General features: G+C 36.8%; 1 protein-coding gene, 4 non-coding genes and 2 pseudogenes across 6 annotated transcripts; 1 reads left to right on the top strand and 6 right to left on the bottom strand.

Annotated features, from left to right (window-relative positions):
• Positions 1–295: 295 nt before the first annotated feature.
• LOC125185837 (U2 spliceosomal RNA) lies at positions 296–491 on the bottom strand. Its single transcript, XR_007170326.2, has one exon. It is a non-coding gene; the product is annotated as a U2 spliceosomal RNA (small nuclear RNA).
• A 333-nt stretch (positions 492–824) lies between these two features.
• On the bottom strand, positions 825–1,044 carry LOC125185810 (small nucleolar RNA U3). Its single transcript, XR_007170306.1, has one exon. It is a non-coding gene; the product is annotated as a small nucleolar RNA U3 (small nucleolar RNA).
• Positions 1,045–4,057: 3,013 nt separating this feature from the next.
• On the bottom strand, positions 4,058–5,227 carry LOC125217536 (uncharacterized protein At4g26485-like). 2 transcript variants are annotated; one of them, XM_089063346.1, is made up of 3 exons: positions 4,856–5,227; positions 4,546–4,750; positions 4,058–4,451 (listed from the first exon to the last, which is right to left on the bottom strand). In XM_089063346.1, the coding sequence occupies exons 1-3, from the start codon at positions 5,085–5,087 to the stop codon at positions 4,184–4,186; spliced, it is 705 nt and encodes a 234-aa protein (XP_088919472.1). In that variant the 5' UTR covers positions 5,088–5,227; the 3' UTR covers positions 4,058–4,183. The 2 variants fall into 2 exon arrangements, with proteins under 2 accessions (XP_088919472.1, XP_047975013.1); XM_048119056.2 differs by having other exon boundaries at positions 4,546–4,747.
• A 3,410-nt stretch (positions 5,228–8,637) lies between these two features.
• LOC125185831 (U2 spliceosomal RNA) lies at positions 8,638–8,833 on the bottom strand. Its single transcript, XR_007170320.1, has one exon. It is a non-coding gene; the product is annotated as a U2 spliceosomal RNA (small nuclear RNA).
• A 330-nt stretch (positions 8,834–9,163) lies between these two features.
• On the bottom strand, positions 9,164–9,383 carry LOC125185815 (small nucleolar RNA U3). Its single transcript, XR_007170310.1, has one exon. It is a non-coding gene; the product is annotated as a small nucleolar RNA U3 (small nucleolar RNA).
• A 4,449-nt stretch (positions 9,384–13,832) lies between these two features.
• On the top strand, positions 13,833–14,243 carry LOC125185534 (non-specific lipid-transfer protein 2 pseudogene; annotated as a pseudogene).
• Positions 14,244–15,887: 1,644 nt separating this feature from the next.
• LOC125217688 (uncharacterized protein At4g26485 pseudogene) lies at positions 15,888–17,174 on the bottom strand (annotated as a pseudogene).
• Positions 17,175–18,763: the final 1,589 nt, after the last annotated feature.

Genomic DNA, 18,763 nt, shown 5'->3' with positions numbered 1-18,763 from the left:
ACCAGCTGAGTTCGATTTGATATGAGCATTATTCAATGGGTAAATACACTATGCAGAATGTATAATGTTGTTTACTTTTATAATTATTTATTATTTATACTCAAGTTAGGGTATAAATCTAACAATGACAGTTCATTAAGCCTCTTCAAGTGGTAAGCCTCTTCAAGTGGGAATGCCTGTACTCTACAACAAGCAAACACTTCTTAAACCATGCTCGAGGTAGGGCACAACAGAAATAATTCTTTAAACTATAAGCGCAAAAATTCCTTAAAACAAATATTTAAACTAAAAATTGGCAGGGCGTGCCTGGCCAATGCAATAGTGCAACACAAAGGCGACACATGAAAACCCAAGTAGCAAGCTCCTTTGATGGGTCTTCCCCCTTAAAAAATAAATTTAATATCGTGTGGACAAATTGTCCACATATCAGATATTAAACTGATAAGAACAGATACTACACTTGATCTTAGCCAAAAGGCCGAGAAAGGTATGAGTTTTCTATAGACTGGCCCATGATTTTATACTACATGGTCTGCTCTTCCTTCCTCTATAGCACATTCGATGTGGGAATATTATTTCGATAAAGATACTTCAAAATCAGATTAGCCAACTCAAATACATACAAGCACAAGGTTGTTCCATTTCCTGCATCTGTGCAGCACAAACATTTCCACATTAACTCCAACAACCCCCAAACTCCTCCATGTACACCACACCTCCTTTCCCACACAAACTCACAACTGTTGTCAAATGTCATACATATCTCACATAACTATCGTTACATATTAGCTGTGCATCAATAAATCAAAACAAAAAAGATTTAGAGTCTGTCAGACAGCTGCCTAGCCATCCTGACAGGACCCGAGTCAAGCCAAGGACGATCATCTACCGCACCACATGCCAGAGACCTGACCCGAGGAGCTGTTAATCACACTCTAGCCAGGCAGCCACGGTTCATCCACCAGACATGGTTTCTGGTCTCCTTAGAAATCAAGGATACAGAGGTACGAGCCTATAGAACAGATCCTGTTCAAGTAAGGTCGTGCCTGCTTCACGAAGCTATCAGCTTATATACCTGTCATTTATTCACTAGGATTCGATGTGGGACACCAATAATCACCAAGTAAGGTCGTGCCTGTTTTGTTGTTGCTTTTAATCATCTTTTGAGTTGAAAAGAATTAGTCATCCAGTTATTTCTCGGAAAATAATTCAATGATATGCCAGAAATATTCATAGCGTTGATAGAGTTGACGGCAAGATCAATGGATATAGATATCCAAATCCGAGATTAAAAAAAAGACAAAAGTGTTGTGAAACAAGAACAAGTAAGATCTATGAAATATAAAAGAGAAGATGAAACTGAATTAAGGCTGAATTTGAAGGTTTTGCTAGGGTTGCAATCGAAGTTTCCATCACCCCCAAATCCATACTTGGTGAAGAAGCAATGCTCTCCACCTTAAAGTATGTTGTGTCGGCTGCTGTAGTGCTTTATCGTCTTCTCTTCCTCCACCACTGCGATACTACTACTCTTTACTTGCTCCTTGGCTTCTCTTTCTTCTTCTTTCTAAGCTAGAGTGTGAAGACGAATTCATGGAGAGCAAATCTGAGGTGATGGAACAAAGAGCTATAGATGGATATGTTGTTCATCTTTATACAAATTTGATGTGTATAATCACTAATGTCTCTATTCAGTTGCTTTAACTTATCTGACGATTTCAAATGAGCATTACATTTATGTTTCATGCATGAATTGAAATGCTACTAGTAATTTTAAAGCATAGTAGTAAGAAGTAGGAGTATTAATTATACGGTGTTTCATTAATCGAAGTTAGCTTTGGTAATTTTAAAGCATAGTAGTAAGAAGTAGGAGTATTAATTATACGGTGTTTCATTAATCGAAGTTAGCTTTGGTGCTCATTCTTTCCCATAAAAATAGATACTATTTTTTTACGTTATTAGTTTTAATGTGTAATTAATAAAATATGATAGAGATTAAAAAAAAGTAAGTAGAGTGTTGTTAGTTGAGAATGAGACTCGTCTCATTAGAGCAACTCCAAGGGGAGAAGGTAAATGAAAAGTGTATATTATGTTTATACCTTCTCAAAAAAGTGTAATATACCTTTCTAAAAATCAATCAACTCCAAGGATAAAAGGTATATAAAAAGGTATATCATTTAAAAAAAATAAAATAATAATACAAAAGCATTAAAATAACATAAAGTGCAATGCCTTCTCAAATACTTCTTCCTTGGAGAATGTTTTTTTATGAAAAGAAGGTAAATATGGTAGTTATATGATTTTACCTCTCCATTGATGGAGAGGTAAAGATACCTCTTCAAAATGGGAAAAAGGTATAATACCTTCTCAAATAACTCTCTCCTTAGAGAATGATTTTTCACGAAGAAAAGGTAAATATGGTAGTTATATTAGTTTACCTCTCCATTTACGCAATATATAATTTGCAATTTAAAGAAATAATGTATATTTCTTACCATTAGAATATTTTCTCTAAATTGAATAATATAGTTTGTGATTTAAATTGATATATACTCCCATAACAATTAGAGTAAATATAGTTTGTGTGATTTAAATTTAATAGTACTCCATTCGTTCCTTATTTTTTGTCCATTTTTGTCATTTTCATTTGTCTTCCATTTATTCTCCACTTTCAGTTTTTATCGTAAATAGTAAGTAGGCCTCACGTTCCACTAATTCATTTCACTAATATTTTATTGTACAATTACTAATATATAAAAGTAGGATTAACATTTAAATAACTTTTTAATCTTTTTTTTCTCCACATTTCTTAAAATCTGTACCACTACAAAGTTGACTAAAAATGGGGTGGAGTCGTGGAGGGAATATGTGTCAATTGGGATGCAAAATGTGAACTAGTGGATCTTGTCCCTTCATTTTAGATCCATATGTACATAAAAAAAATAGTCTCATTTTAATAAATTTAATTTTTTTCCCTCATATTTTACCCACTTATTCCCCTTTCTCTCATATATTTTACTTACTTTTTAGGAAATTTGGTCCGAAAAATCGTGAACTTTCACAAAAAAGTGGTATATCCCACAACTTTTAAAAGTAGTCTTAAAAATCATCACGTTTTAAGTCCGTCCCATAAAGTAGGAAATTGAATAAAGTAGATATAATAAAATAAGAGATAATAAAGTACTAGAAATAAAAAGTGAGTTCATTATTACTCCCTCCGTCCTATAATAATATGCATTATTTCCTATTTAGTCCATCTCACAAAAATATGCACTTTTTAATTTTAGAAACTTTTTTCTCTCTAATGAATTGAGAGTTATTATCCATTAATAATACTCTATCTTTCTTTTACTTTACCAATTGTGCATTAAAATTCGTGCTTAACCAATAGTGAATATTCTTATGGGACAGATGGAGTATAAAGGAATGGAGAAAATACCACGCTTACAAAATATTACACTTTAAAATTATTCATTCAGTATTTTCTTTTTTTATACTGTGGATAGCTTTACTTCACATCTTACAAACAAAGACTCTCAAACAAACACTTTAATTATTCAAACCCAAATCTTCCAAACAAAGACTCTCAAACGAACACTTTAATTATTCAAACCCAATTCCTAAATTCATATACCCCATGTCTAGGATATCTTTACTTTAAACAATTAAAGACTCTCAAACAAAGACTTTAATCATTTCAAATTTATTCAAACCCAATTCCTAAATTCATATTCCCCATGTCTAGATTTTAATAGATGTATCATATTTGACTTTTGCGAGTTTTAAAACATCAGTAATTCCTCGTCCTATGGATATGACCCTTTCCTTGAATGACATCGAATTTTATACTACATTATTATTTTGTGTTTTAAGTGGGGAAAATAAAATAATAGAAAAAAAATAAAGTAAGTAAAAAGAAAATAGCTATGCCGAGCAGAATTAGTTAATTAATTGTTGTATTCCAGATGGATGATCGAATTCTATCATGAGCATGCACGAGAAGCATTTTAAGACAAACATTTCGTTACAAATTATCGATTTACACTACTAACATTTAGCATACAAAAGAGTTCCCTTAATACTATTTCAAAAACATCAAAAACCAAGAGTCCCTAATACGTAATACTACTACATTAAGATACATTGGCACAAAACTTAACAACACAAAGAAATCAAAAGGCATTACTTATTCAAGACCGAATTTGAAGGTGTAGCTAAGTTTGCAATCAAAGTTGGCATCACCCCCAAATCCGTACTTGTTTTTGTAGCCTGGATAATCACCACGGTTGAATTTCACCGCCTCTATGAGCCTGAGCCCGTGCGAAGAAGCAATGCTTTCGATCATAAAGTCCGCGTGGAAACTATTCGTCTTATGCGAAACGTGAATCTCACCATTCTCACTTATCATATTCTTCGCGTTCATCAGAAACTTGCTCACCAGTTCCCTGTGAAGACTGCACATTCATAATTAAACAAATTAACACATATACATATATTAGCATCAATGAACTAATCAAGAAATAAAGACAAAATAAAATTCGAGCTAACCTAAGTTGGGTTTCGCGTGGCATGCTCTTGTCGAACATTCCAGCGTAAGGAAAGTTGTATATTATGCGATCGAATTTAAGGTGTCCAAGCAACTCATGATTCGCCATTTTCGTAGCATCGATCTCATGCATCACCTTGCCCTCTCTCCTCCTTAATTCTTCGATGTTGGACATAGCATTCCCATAATTCTTCATGAGAAATTCTGCTAAATTTGTTTTTTTTTTTTTTTGAATTGTTATGAATTTTGTGAAATAGTCATCCATCACCAAATCAAGTTTGAAGAAAGTTGTTATGAATAGGGTTTACTTACCTTGAGAATCAAGGGATGTAGCAATGATGTTGGCAGCAGAGCCGAGAGCCCGGGCCAGGCAAGCGGAGAAGGAGAAGTCTCCTTCTCCGACCAAGAGTATGCTATGGCGGCTGCTGTAATGCTTTATCCACTTCTCTTCTATGATACTACTACTACTACTACTACTATTCTTCACTTGCTCCTTGGCTTCTCTCTCATTCTCCACCGCTACGATGCTCGGGGAATTTCCCATTATTCTCAGCCTTCACAACATTTCATGGAAATACAGAATTGACTATATATTGAGAGATTTAGTGCACATCACTACTGCTTTTTCTCTTCTTCTTTGTTGACGTTTGATGTTGAACACCAATCGATTCGTTTCCCCAATTATACTCAAGTAAATTTGATGCTAGCTAGCTTTATTTAATTTCTTTGTCCACATCTTTTTATGTAATTAGAGTTTCAATCAAAGACAAACAAAATCACAGCACAATTACTTGCGTGAATTTTTTTTAAAAATACTCCTAACAAAAATCTCAACTTTAGGGCAATTGGTGTATGATACGAATTTTAATGTAAAATTAGTAAAGTAAGAGAGAAGGGAAAAAGTAAGAGAAAAGGAGAAAAAGTAAGTAAGAAGTAGTGTTAGTGGAATAATGTATAGGGTTATTATTTATTGAAAACTTTCCATAAATGAATGTGCTCTATTTTTTATGGATGACTAAGAAAATGTATGCAACAAAAGAAAGCGCTTTTAAATTTAAAAAATTAACTTAACTTTTAATTTTTTTTATAAGACGCTTACATTTGCGTCCTCTAATTTTAACTAGGACACCAACGATAAAAAAAAATTAAAGAATTAGTGTATATTTAGAAATACAAATTAGTGTCTTTAATTATATTATGATATATTTTTTTTTTTAGCAGTCAAAGCCACTTGAAATGCGAATATATGCATTTACTTAAAAGGCGAAGACCGAAGACCACATTCATTTAATTTGTCTTCATGTATAATAACCAAATTACTGCAAAATATGATATGGTCCCTAACTTGCCTATGATGTAATCAATTGTCTAAGATTTATCACCAAAGAAAGATTAATTAGGAAAATTGAAAACAATAACTCAAACAAGCAAACACTTGCTAAATCATGTTGTAGCGCCTTAAAACGTTGGCCCATTTCTTTGAATGAAACCATGTGGCCCAACTCCGCTGTTTGGAACGGGCAGGCCATATCATAGAAGCCCATGGCCCAGCCATACAATCACAGGCCCAACCTTCAATTCCCTTATTGAGTAAAGGCCAAATACTCGAATATTTCTATATTCACTAGCTGAGTTTATCAGAGTTCGATTAAATATGAGCATCATGGCTAAATACACAACTCATACTAAATATTTCACTTTTGTTTTATATTAATACAAAAATTTTGAAGTTTACGTAAATCCAAAAAGTTTTATTCGTGTTTCAATTTAGCACAATTTATTATTATTATTATTATCATTATTTCATGTGAAGCACGAAATGTTTTATCATTATTGAGTAAAGGCCAAAATTAGTCCTGAACATATGACAATTTTACTTTTTTGGTCTTAAACTTTATTTTTTGGTCCTGCACAAATGGAAATTTGATCATTTTGGTCTTCCGTCAATAGTTCCGTTAAAAACTAACGGTCTAACCCGATTTTGACCAAATTAAACTCTTAAATCTGATTTTAATTCACTACTTAAACTCCTCAACCACACCTTCGCCCACACCTCCGGCCTCCCCCCCCCCCCCCCAATTGCACCTGGTCCAACGCCGTCCTCCACTTCTCCGCCGCCGCCAACAGCACTCGACCGCATCGCCTCCGTCTGGCTCACCGGCGCTGAGCTCCTCCGTACCAGCACTCCCAATCCACCCCCGACGGCGTCTCCTGGTCCTTCACCAATGACGTCACCCGCTTCTCCGCCCTCCTCCGCCGGAAAAGCCTCTCCCTCTCCGTTATGTTAGAGAACACCGTCGATGAATTCCTCACCGGCGCATTCGACGTCAACATCACCTTCCTCTTCTACAACTACAAGAGCAACGGAACGATCGTGAAGGTCGAGCACGAGGTGACGGTGAAGAAGGAGATCCAGATCTCACTGCCGTCCTCCGGCATGGTGGCGAGCTTCAGCGTGGAGCCGAAATAATTATTAAAAATAATTAGAATAATTAGGAGATTAATTAGTGAATTAAAAATTAAAATTAAGAGTTTAATTTGGTCAAAATCAGGTTGACCGTTAGTTTTTAACGGAACTATTGACGGAGGACAAAAATGATCAAATTTCCATATGTGCAGGACCAAAAAATTCAAAAGATAAAGTTTAGGACCAAAAAGGTAAAAGACATATGTTCAGGACCAATTTTGGCCTTTACTCTTATTTCATTATTACATCACTACAAAAAAATGCTAAATAGTGACGAAAATAGTGACGGCAGTCGATAGCTCAACAATTAGTGACGGATCTATCGAAACTTAATCTGTCACTAATCTGTTAAATAAAGAAATTTCACTAATTAGTTTACGGATCATTCCGTCACTAAATAGCGAGTTTTTTTTAACATGTTGATACAAAAAGTTTTATCATTGTGTATATTGGTATAAAAAATCCATCATTGTTTCATGCTTTATACTCCATGTAGGAAAAGAGTTAAATGACGTTCAAACATACACATGACAGAATGTATTAAATCAAGTTAATATGTAATTTCCAATTTAAACCATTAGAATATTTTCTCTAAATAAATATAGTTCGTGATTTAAATTGAATTGATATTTACCCTCTAAGAGTTATTATCAGAAAAAAAATTGAATAGTACGTGTGGAGTGGGATTCAAAATGTGGACTAGTACTATTCTAGCTACACTAGCCAAACAGAATTTAGTAAAAAATCACACAAGATCTTTGTGGTCTTTCGAGTTAGGCCCAATTTAAATGATAATAGGAGTATGATCAACTGATAATGGTAATTATGCTAGGAGGAAAAAGGCACTCAACAATTATCGGGTTCACATCATTATCATTGGGGGTGTGCATCAACAGAGGACCTTGTCTCAATAAGATTCAAGTTTTGATCTTTAATAAAATGGATTACTAGTATTTTAGGTGAGTCATAATTCACTAACAATACTCTCAATCGCATATTCTGGAATATTAATTTTAAAAATATTGTTTAAGTTTTTCCTATAAAAAAATTCTCTCAAAATATACAGTATAAAACAAGATAAAAGTTGCTCTATAGAGTTGTGTTATCTTCTAAATTTGAACTTGAACAGATACTTATCATACCAACACAAAATAGTAAACAAATTAATTTTGACATCTGTATATAATTACCGTTCCCACTGCTTACCCTATGGAGAATGTATAATGTGGTTTACTTATAAACAGTGTCAAGTGATAGTAATTCATAAAAAAACAATGAATCTAAAGTTAGGGTCAAAATCTGACAATTAGAGACTATTAAGCCTCTTCAAATGGGAAAGGCAAAGATCACTCTTCAAGGTTAATGGACCAGATTATAAAATATGATACGGTCCCTAACTTGCCTATGATATGTCCAATTGCCTAATTATTCATCACAAGAAGAAAAATGAATTAGGAAATTTGAAAACAATACTCCAACAAGTTCATCCTACATTTAGATTAGAATGGGCAATACAGAAAACATGGCTAGGGCTTTCTCGCACTTAATGATGAACAAAAATAAACCATTAAACAATCAATCAATAAGCCCAAAAAATTTCTTACAATAAATATTTTAACTAAGATTGGTGGGATGAGCCAGGCCTATGCAGTAGTGCAACGCATAAGCAACTCTTGAAAGCCCAGATAGCAAGCTACCTTGATGGGCTTTCCCCCTCAAAAAATAAATTTAATATCGTGTGAGTCAATGACTCACATATCAGATATTAAACTGATAAGAACAGATACTACACTTGATCTTAGCCAAAAGGCCGAGAAAGGTATGAGTTTTTCATAAACTGGCCTATGATTTTATACTACATGGTCTGCTCTTCCTTCCTCTATAGCACATTCGATGTGGGAATATAATTTCAATAAAGATACTTCAAAATCAGATTAGCCAACTCAAATACATACATTCATGTACAGTAAAAAAAAACAAGCACAAGGTTGTTTCATTTCCAAACATTTTTATAGAACACATTAACTCCAACAATCCCCAAACTCCATGTACAGTTTCTTTTCCACATAAACTCACAACTGTTATCAAATACCATACCTCACGTAACTATCATACTTAGTAAATGCATCCAAAACAAAAATAAAAAGATTTAGAGTCTGTCAAACAACTGCCCAGCCATCCTAACAGGACCGGAGTCGAGCCAAGAATGATCATCTACTGCATCTCAAGCCAGAAACCTAAACCGAGGAGCTGTTATTCACGCTCTAGCTGGGCAGCCACGGTTCATCCACCAGACGTGGTTTCCCATCTCCTTAGAAATCAAGGATACAGAGGTACGAGCCTATAGAACAGATCCTGTTCAAGTAAGGTCGTGACTGCCTCACGAAGTCGTCCATTTAACTACTTGTTATTTATTCTTTAAAATTCGATGTGGGAAAATAATCACAGTCATAGTGCAAAAATTACGTAGCGCCTACTTTATGCGCTTAACTATTGTTTTCGTCAAAGTATGTTTTTGCCACATAAAAATCATCCTCGGCATTCTCCCAACCACAAACTACTAGTGATGATTTAGGTGAAATTTTAAAATATAATAAAGTCGAATAAAAATGTGATCAACTATTTTAATAAGTAAAGAATAGATAGAAATTTATTTTTCAAATATACAAAGTTAATATTTTTAGTAGGACAGAACTAAAAAAAATTGGATGTTTTGAGTACAGGGGAAGGAGTTTTTAAAATTAGACCTCTATATAATTTAGGACTTAATATTGTTTGCAAAATTTAACGACGACAAAGACAAATTCTAATGTATTAATAAACAAATTAAATATATAAATTAAAAAAAAAATCTTAATATAATCCAAATGCGCTCACGTATATTGATTGTCAAATAAGGTCGCATCTAGCATGATATTTCTCATGTATATAATTGCCCATACTATATAGTATATATGCATATGTAATTATAGTAGTTGAGAAGAAGTGGAAATATTCGTGTAATAGATGCATTAATATAATTTGATTTGGTGGAAGACAAAAAATTCCAACTCATGGCAAAACAGAACCTCACATGTTATATGTTACCCCCCCCCCCCCCCCCCCCAACCAAAATTAACTTTATTTTAAACATGGAGTACTAGTAATTTGCAATTTAAACAGGTATTTCTTACCATTAGAATATTTTCTTTAAATTGGTATTTACTCTCATAAATAACAATTATAGTATGTATTATCAGAAAGAATTGAATAGTTATGTGTGAATTGTGAAGTGGGACGCAAAATGTGAACTAGTGAATTTTGGCCCTTCATTTTAGTGAAAGTAAATGATCTCTGATGCTAGTATTTTGTTTCGTGTTGCTCGTTATCGCCTATTTTTGACCAAGCTTATCATATTTAGCTGTAATTACTATTCTAGCTACACTAGCCAAACTGAAAAACAGTAGCCAAACCGAAAAAAGCTTGTATGATATAACTAAATTAGTAAAAATCACACAAGATCTTTTTGGTGTGTTTTCAGTTAGGCCCAATTTAAATGATAATATGATAATTAATTGTAATTTATCAAAGTAGGAGAATTTGGGTTCACATCATTACCATTGGGGGTGTGCATCAAATATGGGTATTTCATATTTCAAGTTTTGAACTTTAGTTAAATCTTATTATGGAGTACAAGATGAGTCACATTATTTCAATCACATTTTCTAGAATATCAATTTTAAGAATACTGTCAAGTTTCTTTTCTTATAAGAAAATCCTCTCAAAAAGTTTAATACAACTGCAAAATAAGACAGAGTCCCTATATAGACTTGTGTGATCTTCTGAAATTTTAACTCGGACACAAAGTTATCATACCAACCTAAAATAGTACTCCCTCTGTTTCTGCATAGTTGAGGCGGAATTTTTGGGCACGAAGTTTTAGAAAGAAATGTTGGGTGTGTTAAATAAATAGATAAAAAAAGTAAGAAAGAGGAAAATGTAGAGAGAATAAAGTATAAAATGAATAAAGTAGAGAGAATAAAGTAAGATAGAGTAAAGTAAGAAAGAGAAAGAAGTTACCATATATGGAAATGACTCAACTATGAAGAAACTTCTCGAAATGGAAAAATGACTCAACTATGAAGAAACGGAGGGAGTGATAAATACTCCATTTGTCCGCGAATAGGAGTCTTGGTTTACTTTTATCATAAATGGGTCTCATCTTCCACTAACTCATTTCGTTTATATTTCATTTAAAACTAATATATACAAGTGGGTCTCCTATTCCACTAACTTTTTTTCACCCACTTTTCTTAATATTTCTTAAAGTCCGTGCCGCATATAAATGAGACTCCTAATGGCGGATGGAGGAAGTAAATAAAATTATTTTGACATCCGTATACTACTGTTAATGTTACCGTTGTATAATGTGGCTTACTTGTAAAAATTGTGTAGTAAATTATGGTAAAGTAATTCATAAGAGCATCCGCAATGGTCGGCTAGCGACCGGCTAGCCGATTCGTCGCGCTGGCCGATCGGCTAGCCGAACCATTGCAATCGGCCAGCGCAAAATCGGCGAGCGGATCGGCATGGGCTCGCCGATCGCTCGTCGCTGGCCGAAACGCTAGCCGATCGGCTAGCCGCCATTGTGGAGGCCCGATCGGCCAGCGATCGGCCAGCGCCGATTTTTGATTTATTATTATTTTTTTTAATCATATATAAACGCGATTTTCGTTTCATTTTCATTTGCACCACTTGTTTTAACGAGTTTTCTCTCTCTCTAACTTTCTGTTCAAGAGCATCATCGAGTGATGGATCACAACAACGAGTCCAGTCCGGCGACGAGCGGCTCTCAGACTCCCACAGTACCCGTGGAATCTGGATGGGGGCAGATGGGCCCGGGATTTAACATCCCTTGGAATCAGATGATGGGGATGATGGCTGGTGCGCCGGGGGGGGCGATGGGGGGGAACCAGGGGGGTATGCCGGGGGGTATGCCGTGGGGGATGCCGGGCGGCGGGCAGTCAGCGCCCGGGTGGGGGGGTATGCCCCAGATGCAGCAGCAGATGATGGGGATGATGTGGCAGGGGGGGATGCCGGGGGGGATGTTGCACGGTATGTATCCCGGGATGCCGGGGGGGGGGGGGGGGGGGGGGGTGCAGGGGTCACCGGGAGGGGACGCGGTATATCGGCCCTCGCTTGATTTTTTGACGGCTTTGTCTCACACGTCGACCCCGGTGGAGACGCAGTTCTCTGGCGATGACCTTCTGTCATTGCATGATATGGGGATCGATCTCGGGGACGATGATACTCCCGTTCGAGCGACGCCGCCCGCGCCGAGGAAGAAGACGAGGGGGAAGGGGAAGGGCAAGGCGGTCGGCGAGTCATCGCAGCCCACTGCCACCGGCCGGAGGAAGTGGACGGAGGATGAGTACGCCGCGGTGGCCAAGGGGTGGTTGGAGGTGTGCGACGATCCACTGGTTGCGAACAACCAGCGGGTCGTCAACATGTGGGCGAAGATCAGTGCTGCCTATAAGAGGCACTGCCCGCACGGGAAGGACTTCAGCAACGAGGAGGTCCAGAAGGGGTGGGAGCGCACCAGGGCCGCGGTTGGCCGTTTTGCGAATTTGTACGCCAACGCCCTCCGTCAGCTCAGAAGTGGGCAGACTGAGGACGACGCCCGGAGGATAGCCGCGAGTCAGTTCCCCTTGGAGGGGACGTATAAGGAGTTCACCTTCTGGGAGTGCTTCTTGTTGCTGAAGGACTCGGAGAAGTTCCGGGCGGGGTGCGACGCTGGGTGGCCGATGAAGCGGCGACTTAACTATAGCGGCGACTACAGCGGCGGATCCCACGACCTCCCCCCGGATGCTGAGGAGTTTCCATCCCCTCCTTCATTTACTGGTCGCCCCCGCCCGGTTGGACAGAAGCGGGCGCAGCGGGCTGCGAGGGACGGATCCCCCCTATCGCCCCGCGAGGTCCAGTCCTCCGCCCTCCCAGCCGTCCCACTCGAGTACACTCTCCATTCGCGTAACCAAACGCGGGCTCAGATGTTACAGGTCTTCCGAGAGTGGAAGAACGCCACTGACCCCACGGAGAAGAGGATTCTTTACGAGATGCTCGAGAGCATGCGTGCTGATTTAGAGATCGCGAGGTCACGGCTGGGGGGTTCCGACGTGGGCTCAGATACCACGGGTGGCGGCAGCGGCGGCAGAGACGGCGGCGTAGACGGCGATGAGGAGTAGAGAGTGGCGGGGCTCGGGTGTTGAAGCCCTTTTTTTTTAAAAAAAAATCATGTACTTTTTTTTTAAAATCTTTGTAATTTTTTTTTAATGGAATGGATTATTTTTCCCGTATATGTGTCGTAAATTTAATTCCGTATATCGCAATTTTAATTCCGTAAATGTAGTATATTTTGAATTGTTTTTATTGCGGCTGGCCTATGGCTGGCCTAAATCTGACGTGGCAGGTGGTTTTTTTAGTATTGCTGACGTGGCAGAGGAGAGAATGGCTGGCCTATTAACCATTGCGGATGCTCTAAAAACTGGTTAAAAAGTTTAGGAAAAGATAAAAATTTGGCATTAATAGCATCCACCCAGTTAAAAGTGTGCAGACAAATATAGACGTAGTTAGGCTATATAGAAAAGAAGAAACGTGAAGCTTAGAAAGTAGTGTAAATAAAGAATCTGAGTTAGTTAGGAATAGCATAGCTGAGCATCTACTGTTAATCCCATTCGTCGGCATGCAGAGCAGAAACATGAATCGCAATTCCGCCCACAGATTTCCAATACAGCCACGGTTTGAACCCCAACTCCACTCCTATAAATACCCCACTATTTCTCCACTCAATTCACTCACTCAATTTCTTAGTTACTAACAAACAAACAAATACAGATTGAAAATGAAGAAGGGAATTGCAATTGCGGCTTTGTTTGTGATGCTTGTGATGGCAGCTGCGATGGTGCAGGGCGCTGCGGCGGTGGACTGCAACCCGATGAAGCTGTTCCCGTGCATGGGGGCGATATCGTCGGGGAGCGATCCGTCGGCGGAGTGCTGCGCGAAGCTCAAGGAGCAGCAGCCGTGCTTCTGCGACTACATCAGGAACCCGCAGTTGAAGCCCTATGTTGACTCTCCCAATGCCAAGAGAGTTGCTGCCGTCTGCGGCATCAACCCTCCGACTTGCTAGTTTCTTGTATTTGTGGAGTTGTAATAACTATGCTTCATTCAATAAAATAATATTAGTACATGTTTTTTGAATTTTGGATTCTGTTTTATAAATTCCAAGTAAAAAAAACACAATAAAAGTGAAATAAGTAATATTTTTTCCGCTTCGGTTTACCATTTTAGTCAGTTTGCCATCCCGGAATAATAATAAGTTTAAATCAGAAATTGTCCGGTTGTAAAATTGTCATAAACTTTTAATAATGTCATTAAAAGTCCGAATTGTTAAAACTGTACCAATTAGTAGCTTTTTATCATTGACAAAAAATCCTTATATTGTAGTAGTATTAAATTCTTTCATACAATGAAAATAAACAGAATTAAAAAAAAAAGTACTAGCAATATTTTCATGAAGAAATCAAGAATGTAAGTAATTAAGTGGTAACGTCATGTGATGACGAACTTGAGGCCATTCGATGATTCGATCAGCCCAGAACATAGACATAGAGAGTTTCTGCTCCAGCCTTCAAATTTTTAATTTGCATTTCTTTGAGCGTATTGATTTTTTCCTCAAGTCGCTTGGTGATAAAGTATGTTTTGCCACGTAAGAATCACCCTCGGCATTCACTTCAAGTACTCAACTACAAATACTACTGAGAATATTTATATTCATATAATTGAAAGTTTAAATTTTTTTCGAACTAGAACTCCACTTAATTAATTTGTCCCATATTATATAGAGGATATATTGGCCGAGAAAAAAAAAAGCTGATATATAATTGGCATTTTAAACAAATACTCCCTCCGGATAATTCGACCCAGTATTCCATTTCGGACCGTCCCACATAATTTGTCCCACTTCACTTTTACCATTTTTGGTAGTGGACCACATATTCCACTAACTTATTCCTACTCACATTTTATTATAAAACTAATACTTTAAAAGTAGGACCCACATCCCACCAATTTTTTCAACTCACTTTTTATTAGATTTCTTAAAACCCGTGCCAGGTCAAAGTGTCCCAAATTATCTGGGACGGAGGGAGTATTTCTTATAATCGGAATATATTCTCTAAAAATGAATATAGTTTGTGATTCAAATTGATATTTACTCTCATAAGAATCATTATTAGAGAATTTGAACAATAATATGTGAAGGGAGATGCAAAATATGTCTCGTTTGATTTATTAAAATAAATCTGGTACTAGTAATATTTTGTTTTATGTCCTTGTTATCACCTATTTTTGACCAAGCTTATCATATTAGCTATAATGACTATTCTAGCTAAACTAGCCAAATTTTAAAAAATGTTGTAGTATGATATTTAACTAAATTAGAAAAAAATTATAGTACAAGATAACCTTTTTTGTCTTTTCTGTTAGGCCCAATTTAAATGATACTACTATCTGATAAATTGAGATTGGTAATTTATCTAGGCGGAAAAAGTCTGAATTTTCCACGTAGTTCCAAGACCAATAACCAAATTAACTATACTAGACTAATATCTAGTGATAGAAAAGAAATGAAGAATAATTGGTCACCTTTTAAAAGTTGATTGATCAAAGCATAAGATGGAAAAGAGAAGTTATTAAATAATAAAACTAAAATCATATCACCAAAATCATTTAGGTAACAAAACATATAACTTCAAAAACATCATAAAACAAGAGTCCCAAATATCATACATTTGGCACAACATTAACTGAAATCTATGCAATCAAAAAGTGAAGATAAACAGATCAAAGCGACACTGATTTAAGGCCAAATTTGAAGGTTTTGCTAGGGTTGCAATCGAAGTTGCCATCACCCCCAAAACCGTACTTGGTGTTGTATCCCGGATAATCACCACATTTAAATTTCACGGCCTGGATAAGTTTTAGCCCGTGCGATGAGGCAATGCTCTCCACCTTAAAGTTGGCGTGGAAACCATTGGTCTTATGCGTAACGTGAATCTCACCATTTTCACTTATCATATTCTTCGCGTTCATCAGAAACTTGCTCACCAGTTTCCTGTGACGACTGTGCAAACAAAAATTCTTTTAATACATGAATGAATCATGACATAGAAACAAATCAAATTCTGGCTGACCTAAGCTGGGATTCTTTTGGCATGCTCTTGCCGAAAAATCCAGCATGTGGAAAGTTGTATACAATGCGATCAAATTTAAGTTGTCCGAGCAGTTCATGGCTCGCCATTTTTGTGGCATCGATCCCATGCATCACCTTGCCCGCTCTCCTCCTTAATTCTTCGATGTTGGACATAGCATTCCCATAATGCTCCTTCAAAAATGCTGATACAATCACAGATTGGTGTTGGAAAGTACGAGGACAAAGCTCAAATATCAACATTCGATGGATCAAGCAAGGCGACAAATTACAAAAGACTAGTAAAAGTAGGGATTTATCGTACTAAAAAAAATACCGAATTTTTGGTATACAGTATATTTACCTTGAGAATCGAGGGATGTGGCTATGATGTTGGCGGCAGAGCCAAAAGCCAAGGCGAGACAAGCGGAGAAGGAGAAGTCTCCTTCTCCGACCAACAGTATCTTGTGCCGGCTGCTGTAATGCTTTATCTTCTTCTCAGCGTTACTCCTCTTTACCTTCTGCTTGGCCTCTGTAGATGGGTTTATTTCCACCTTCGAGCACCTGATCTCAGGCATAGAGACAACATGATCACGATCTATCTCATATATTTGACAGCGACCAACGTTGTCGTCGTGCTGAGCTTCTTCTTCACTGATCAAACCAGACGAATCGCCGCGACTGAAAATTTGAGGTGATGGGGCTAAAAGCGGCTGATGGGGTGATGGATTTTGAATGGGGAGTGATGGTTCTGCTGCTTCTGTAGAGACTACAAGCTTCTGCAGTATGGCCTTTGTTGCTTTGTAGATTGAAGTAAACGAAACCAGCATTGATTCTTCATTTGATTTGTATTCATTCTCCGAATTTGGATAACCCACATTTCCACCTTCTTCTTCATCTGGGGTTCTAGGGCCCAAGAATCTGCTATGGAAATTTCCCATTGTTCTTGATCTTCACCACATTTCATGGAAAAAAGACAAGTAACTTTTGAGGTTTGGAACATCAGTTGTGTATTTTCTCGAAGAGGTAAAGAGGCAGGCATTAATATGCGTTGCTTCCGAGGACATTTTTCTGTTGTGTGAAATACGAATCGTTACATTTTCCTATTACTCAAGTACCACTCTGTTCATCAAACTAGTTTCAAGAAATATAAGTACAAAATTATTATAGAATGTGTGTATAGTAATTTAGTAAACTTATTATTGATAGTAAAATTAATGGGGAACTAACATACAGATTGAAATTTTTTAAAAAAAGTGAAGTAATGGGGAACTCACAGACGGATTGAAACAAAAATAAATAAATAAAACGAACTCACATACGGATTGAAATAAAAATAAATAAATAAAACTCCGAATCGCAGACTATATAAAATATTTAATGTAGTAATAGTATTTGTCTAGCTAAGAGTAATGATAAGATTGATGAGGGTATTGTGGCCGCACCACGAAAGTAGGGGTTCGTCCAGTCCGTGTGTTGCAGCGAGGGCGGAGGATCGGTGGAGACTCACTTTTGGTCCGGCCAAGTTGCTTTGCAAGGCGCCAGACCACAACTCAGTTTAATTTTTTTTCTAAGAAAATGTGTTTTCATCATTATCATTTTTAATAAACAATCACAATTTATATGCATTGAATTTCTATAATTATATTTAATGGACCCATAAAGATAAAATGACAATTCCAGTGTCAAGGTGCGCTATTTAATTTTGAAAAAAGTTGCAAGGTGACATGCGTCTATGACTCTATGTGTAGCAGTGTAGGGAACAAACTCATGGTCGCCTTCAACAAGGTCCCATAGAAATTTGGTCATTTATCCATATTGAAGTTTATTTTATTTGTAATACTCTCTCCGTCTCACTTTAGAGTCCCGGTTACTTTTGCACTCTCGTTTTATAAAAGTGATGATAAATAGTTAAAGTTGATAAATAATAAAGTAAAAGAGAGAATAATGTTGAGAATAAAGTAAGAGATCAGATTTTTTGCTTAAAAAATAAAATGACTCACTTATCTTGGGACAGATGGAGTAATTAAAACTTAAGCAAACCAATTATGTCAAAGAAAACTATCATGATCATCTCAAACTATTACATGCATTCTAAAATAGCACATATTTTGTTGTTAATCAACTAACAATACTATACTGCTTAAAAAACTATTCTTGTAGTAATATCCTTCCAGTATTCTTTTAACATATTTGGTAGGGTTGATAATAGAATTTCATCTCTAGATGAGTTATCAAACCCTACCAAACATGCACTTATTGTTATAATTTATTTTTTTGAATAAAGTGCATTTATATTAGTAAAAAATTGCATGGTAATAGGGTTGTCCATATGGGCGATATATCTGATTTTGGGTTAAAATATTTGGTGTAGACGATTTCAAATCGGATCAAATTCAATCGAATTTTTTAGTTGCTACTTCCTTAACTTCAACTACTTGTATAACCTTGAGTTTCCGGACTAGTTTATGGACCTGGGCGGGTGTGGTTTGGTCTAATGTGCCTAGACCTTTTGGGCTTATAAATAAAA

Source organism: Salvia hispanica, chromosome 1 (genome assembly GCF_029641045.1).
Source record: "Salvia hispanica isolate PSC_SH4W2 chromosome 1, Shi_PSC_v1, whole genome shotgun sequence".
In the NCBI taxonomy this organism is placed as follows: domain Eukaryota; kingdom Viridiplantae; phylum Streptophyta; class Magnoliopsida; order Lamiales; family Lamiaceae; genus Salvia; species Salvia hispanica.
This window is presented reverse-complemented; position numbering and strand designations above follow the sequence as displayed.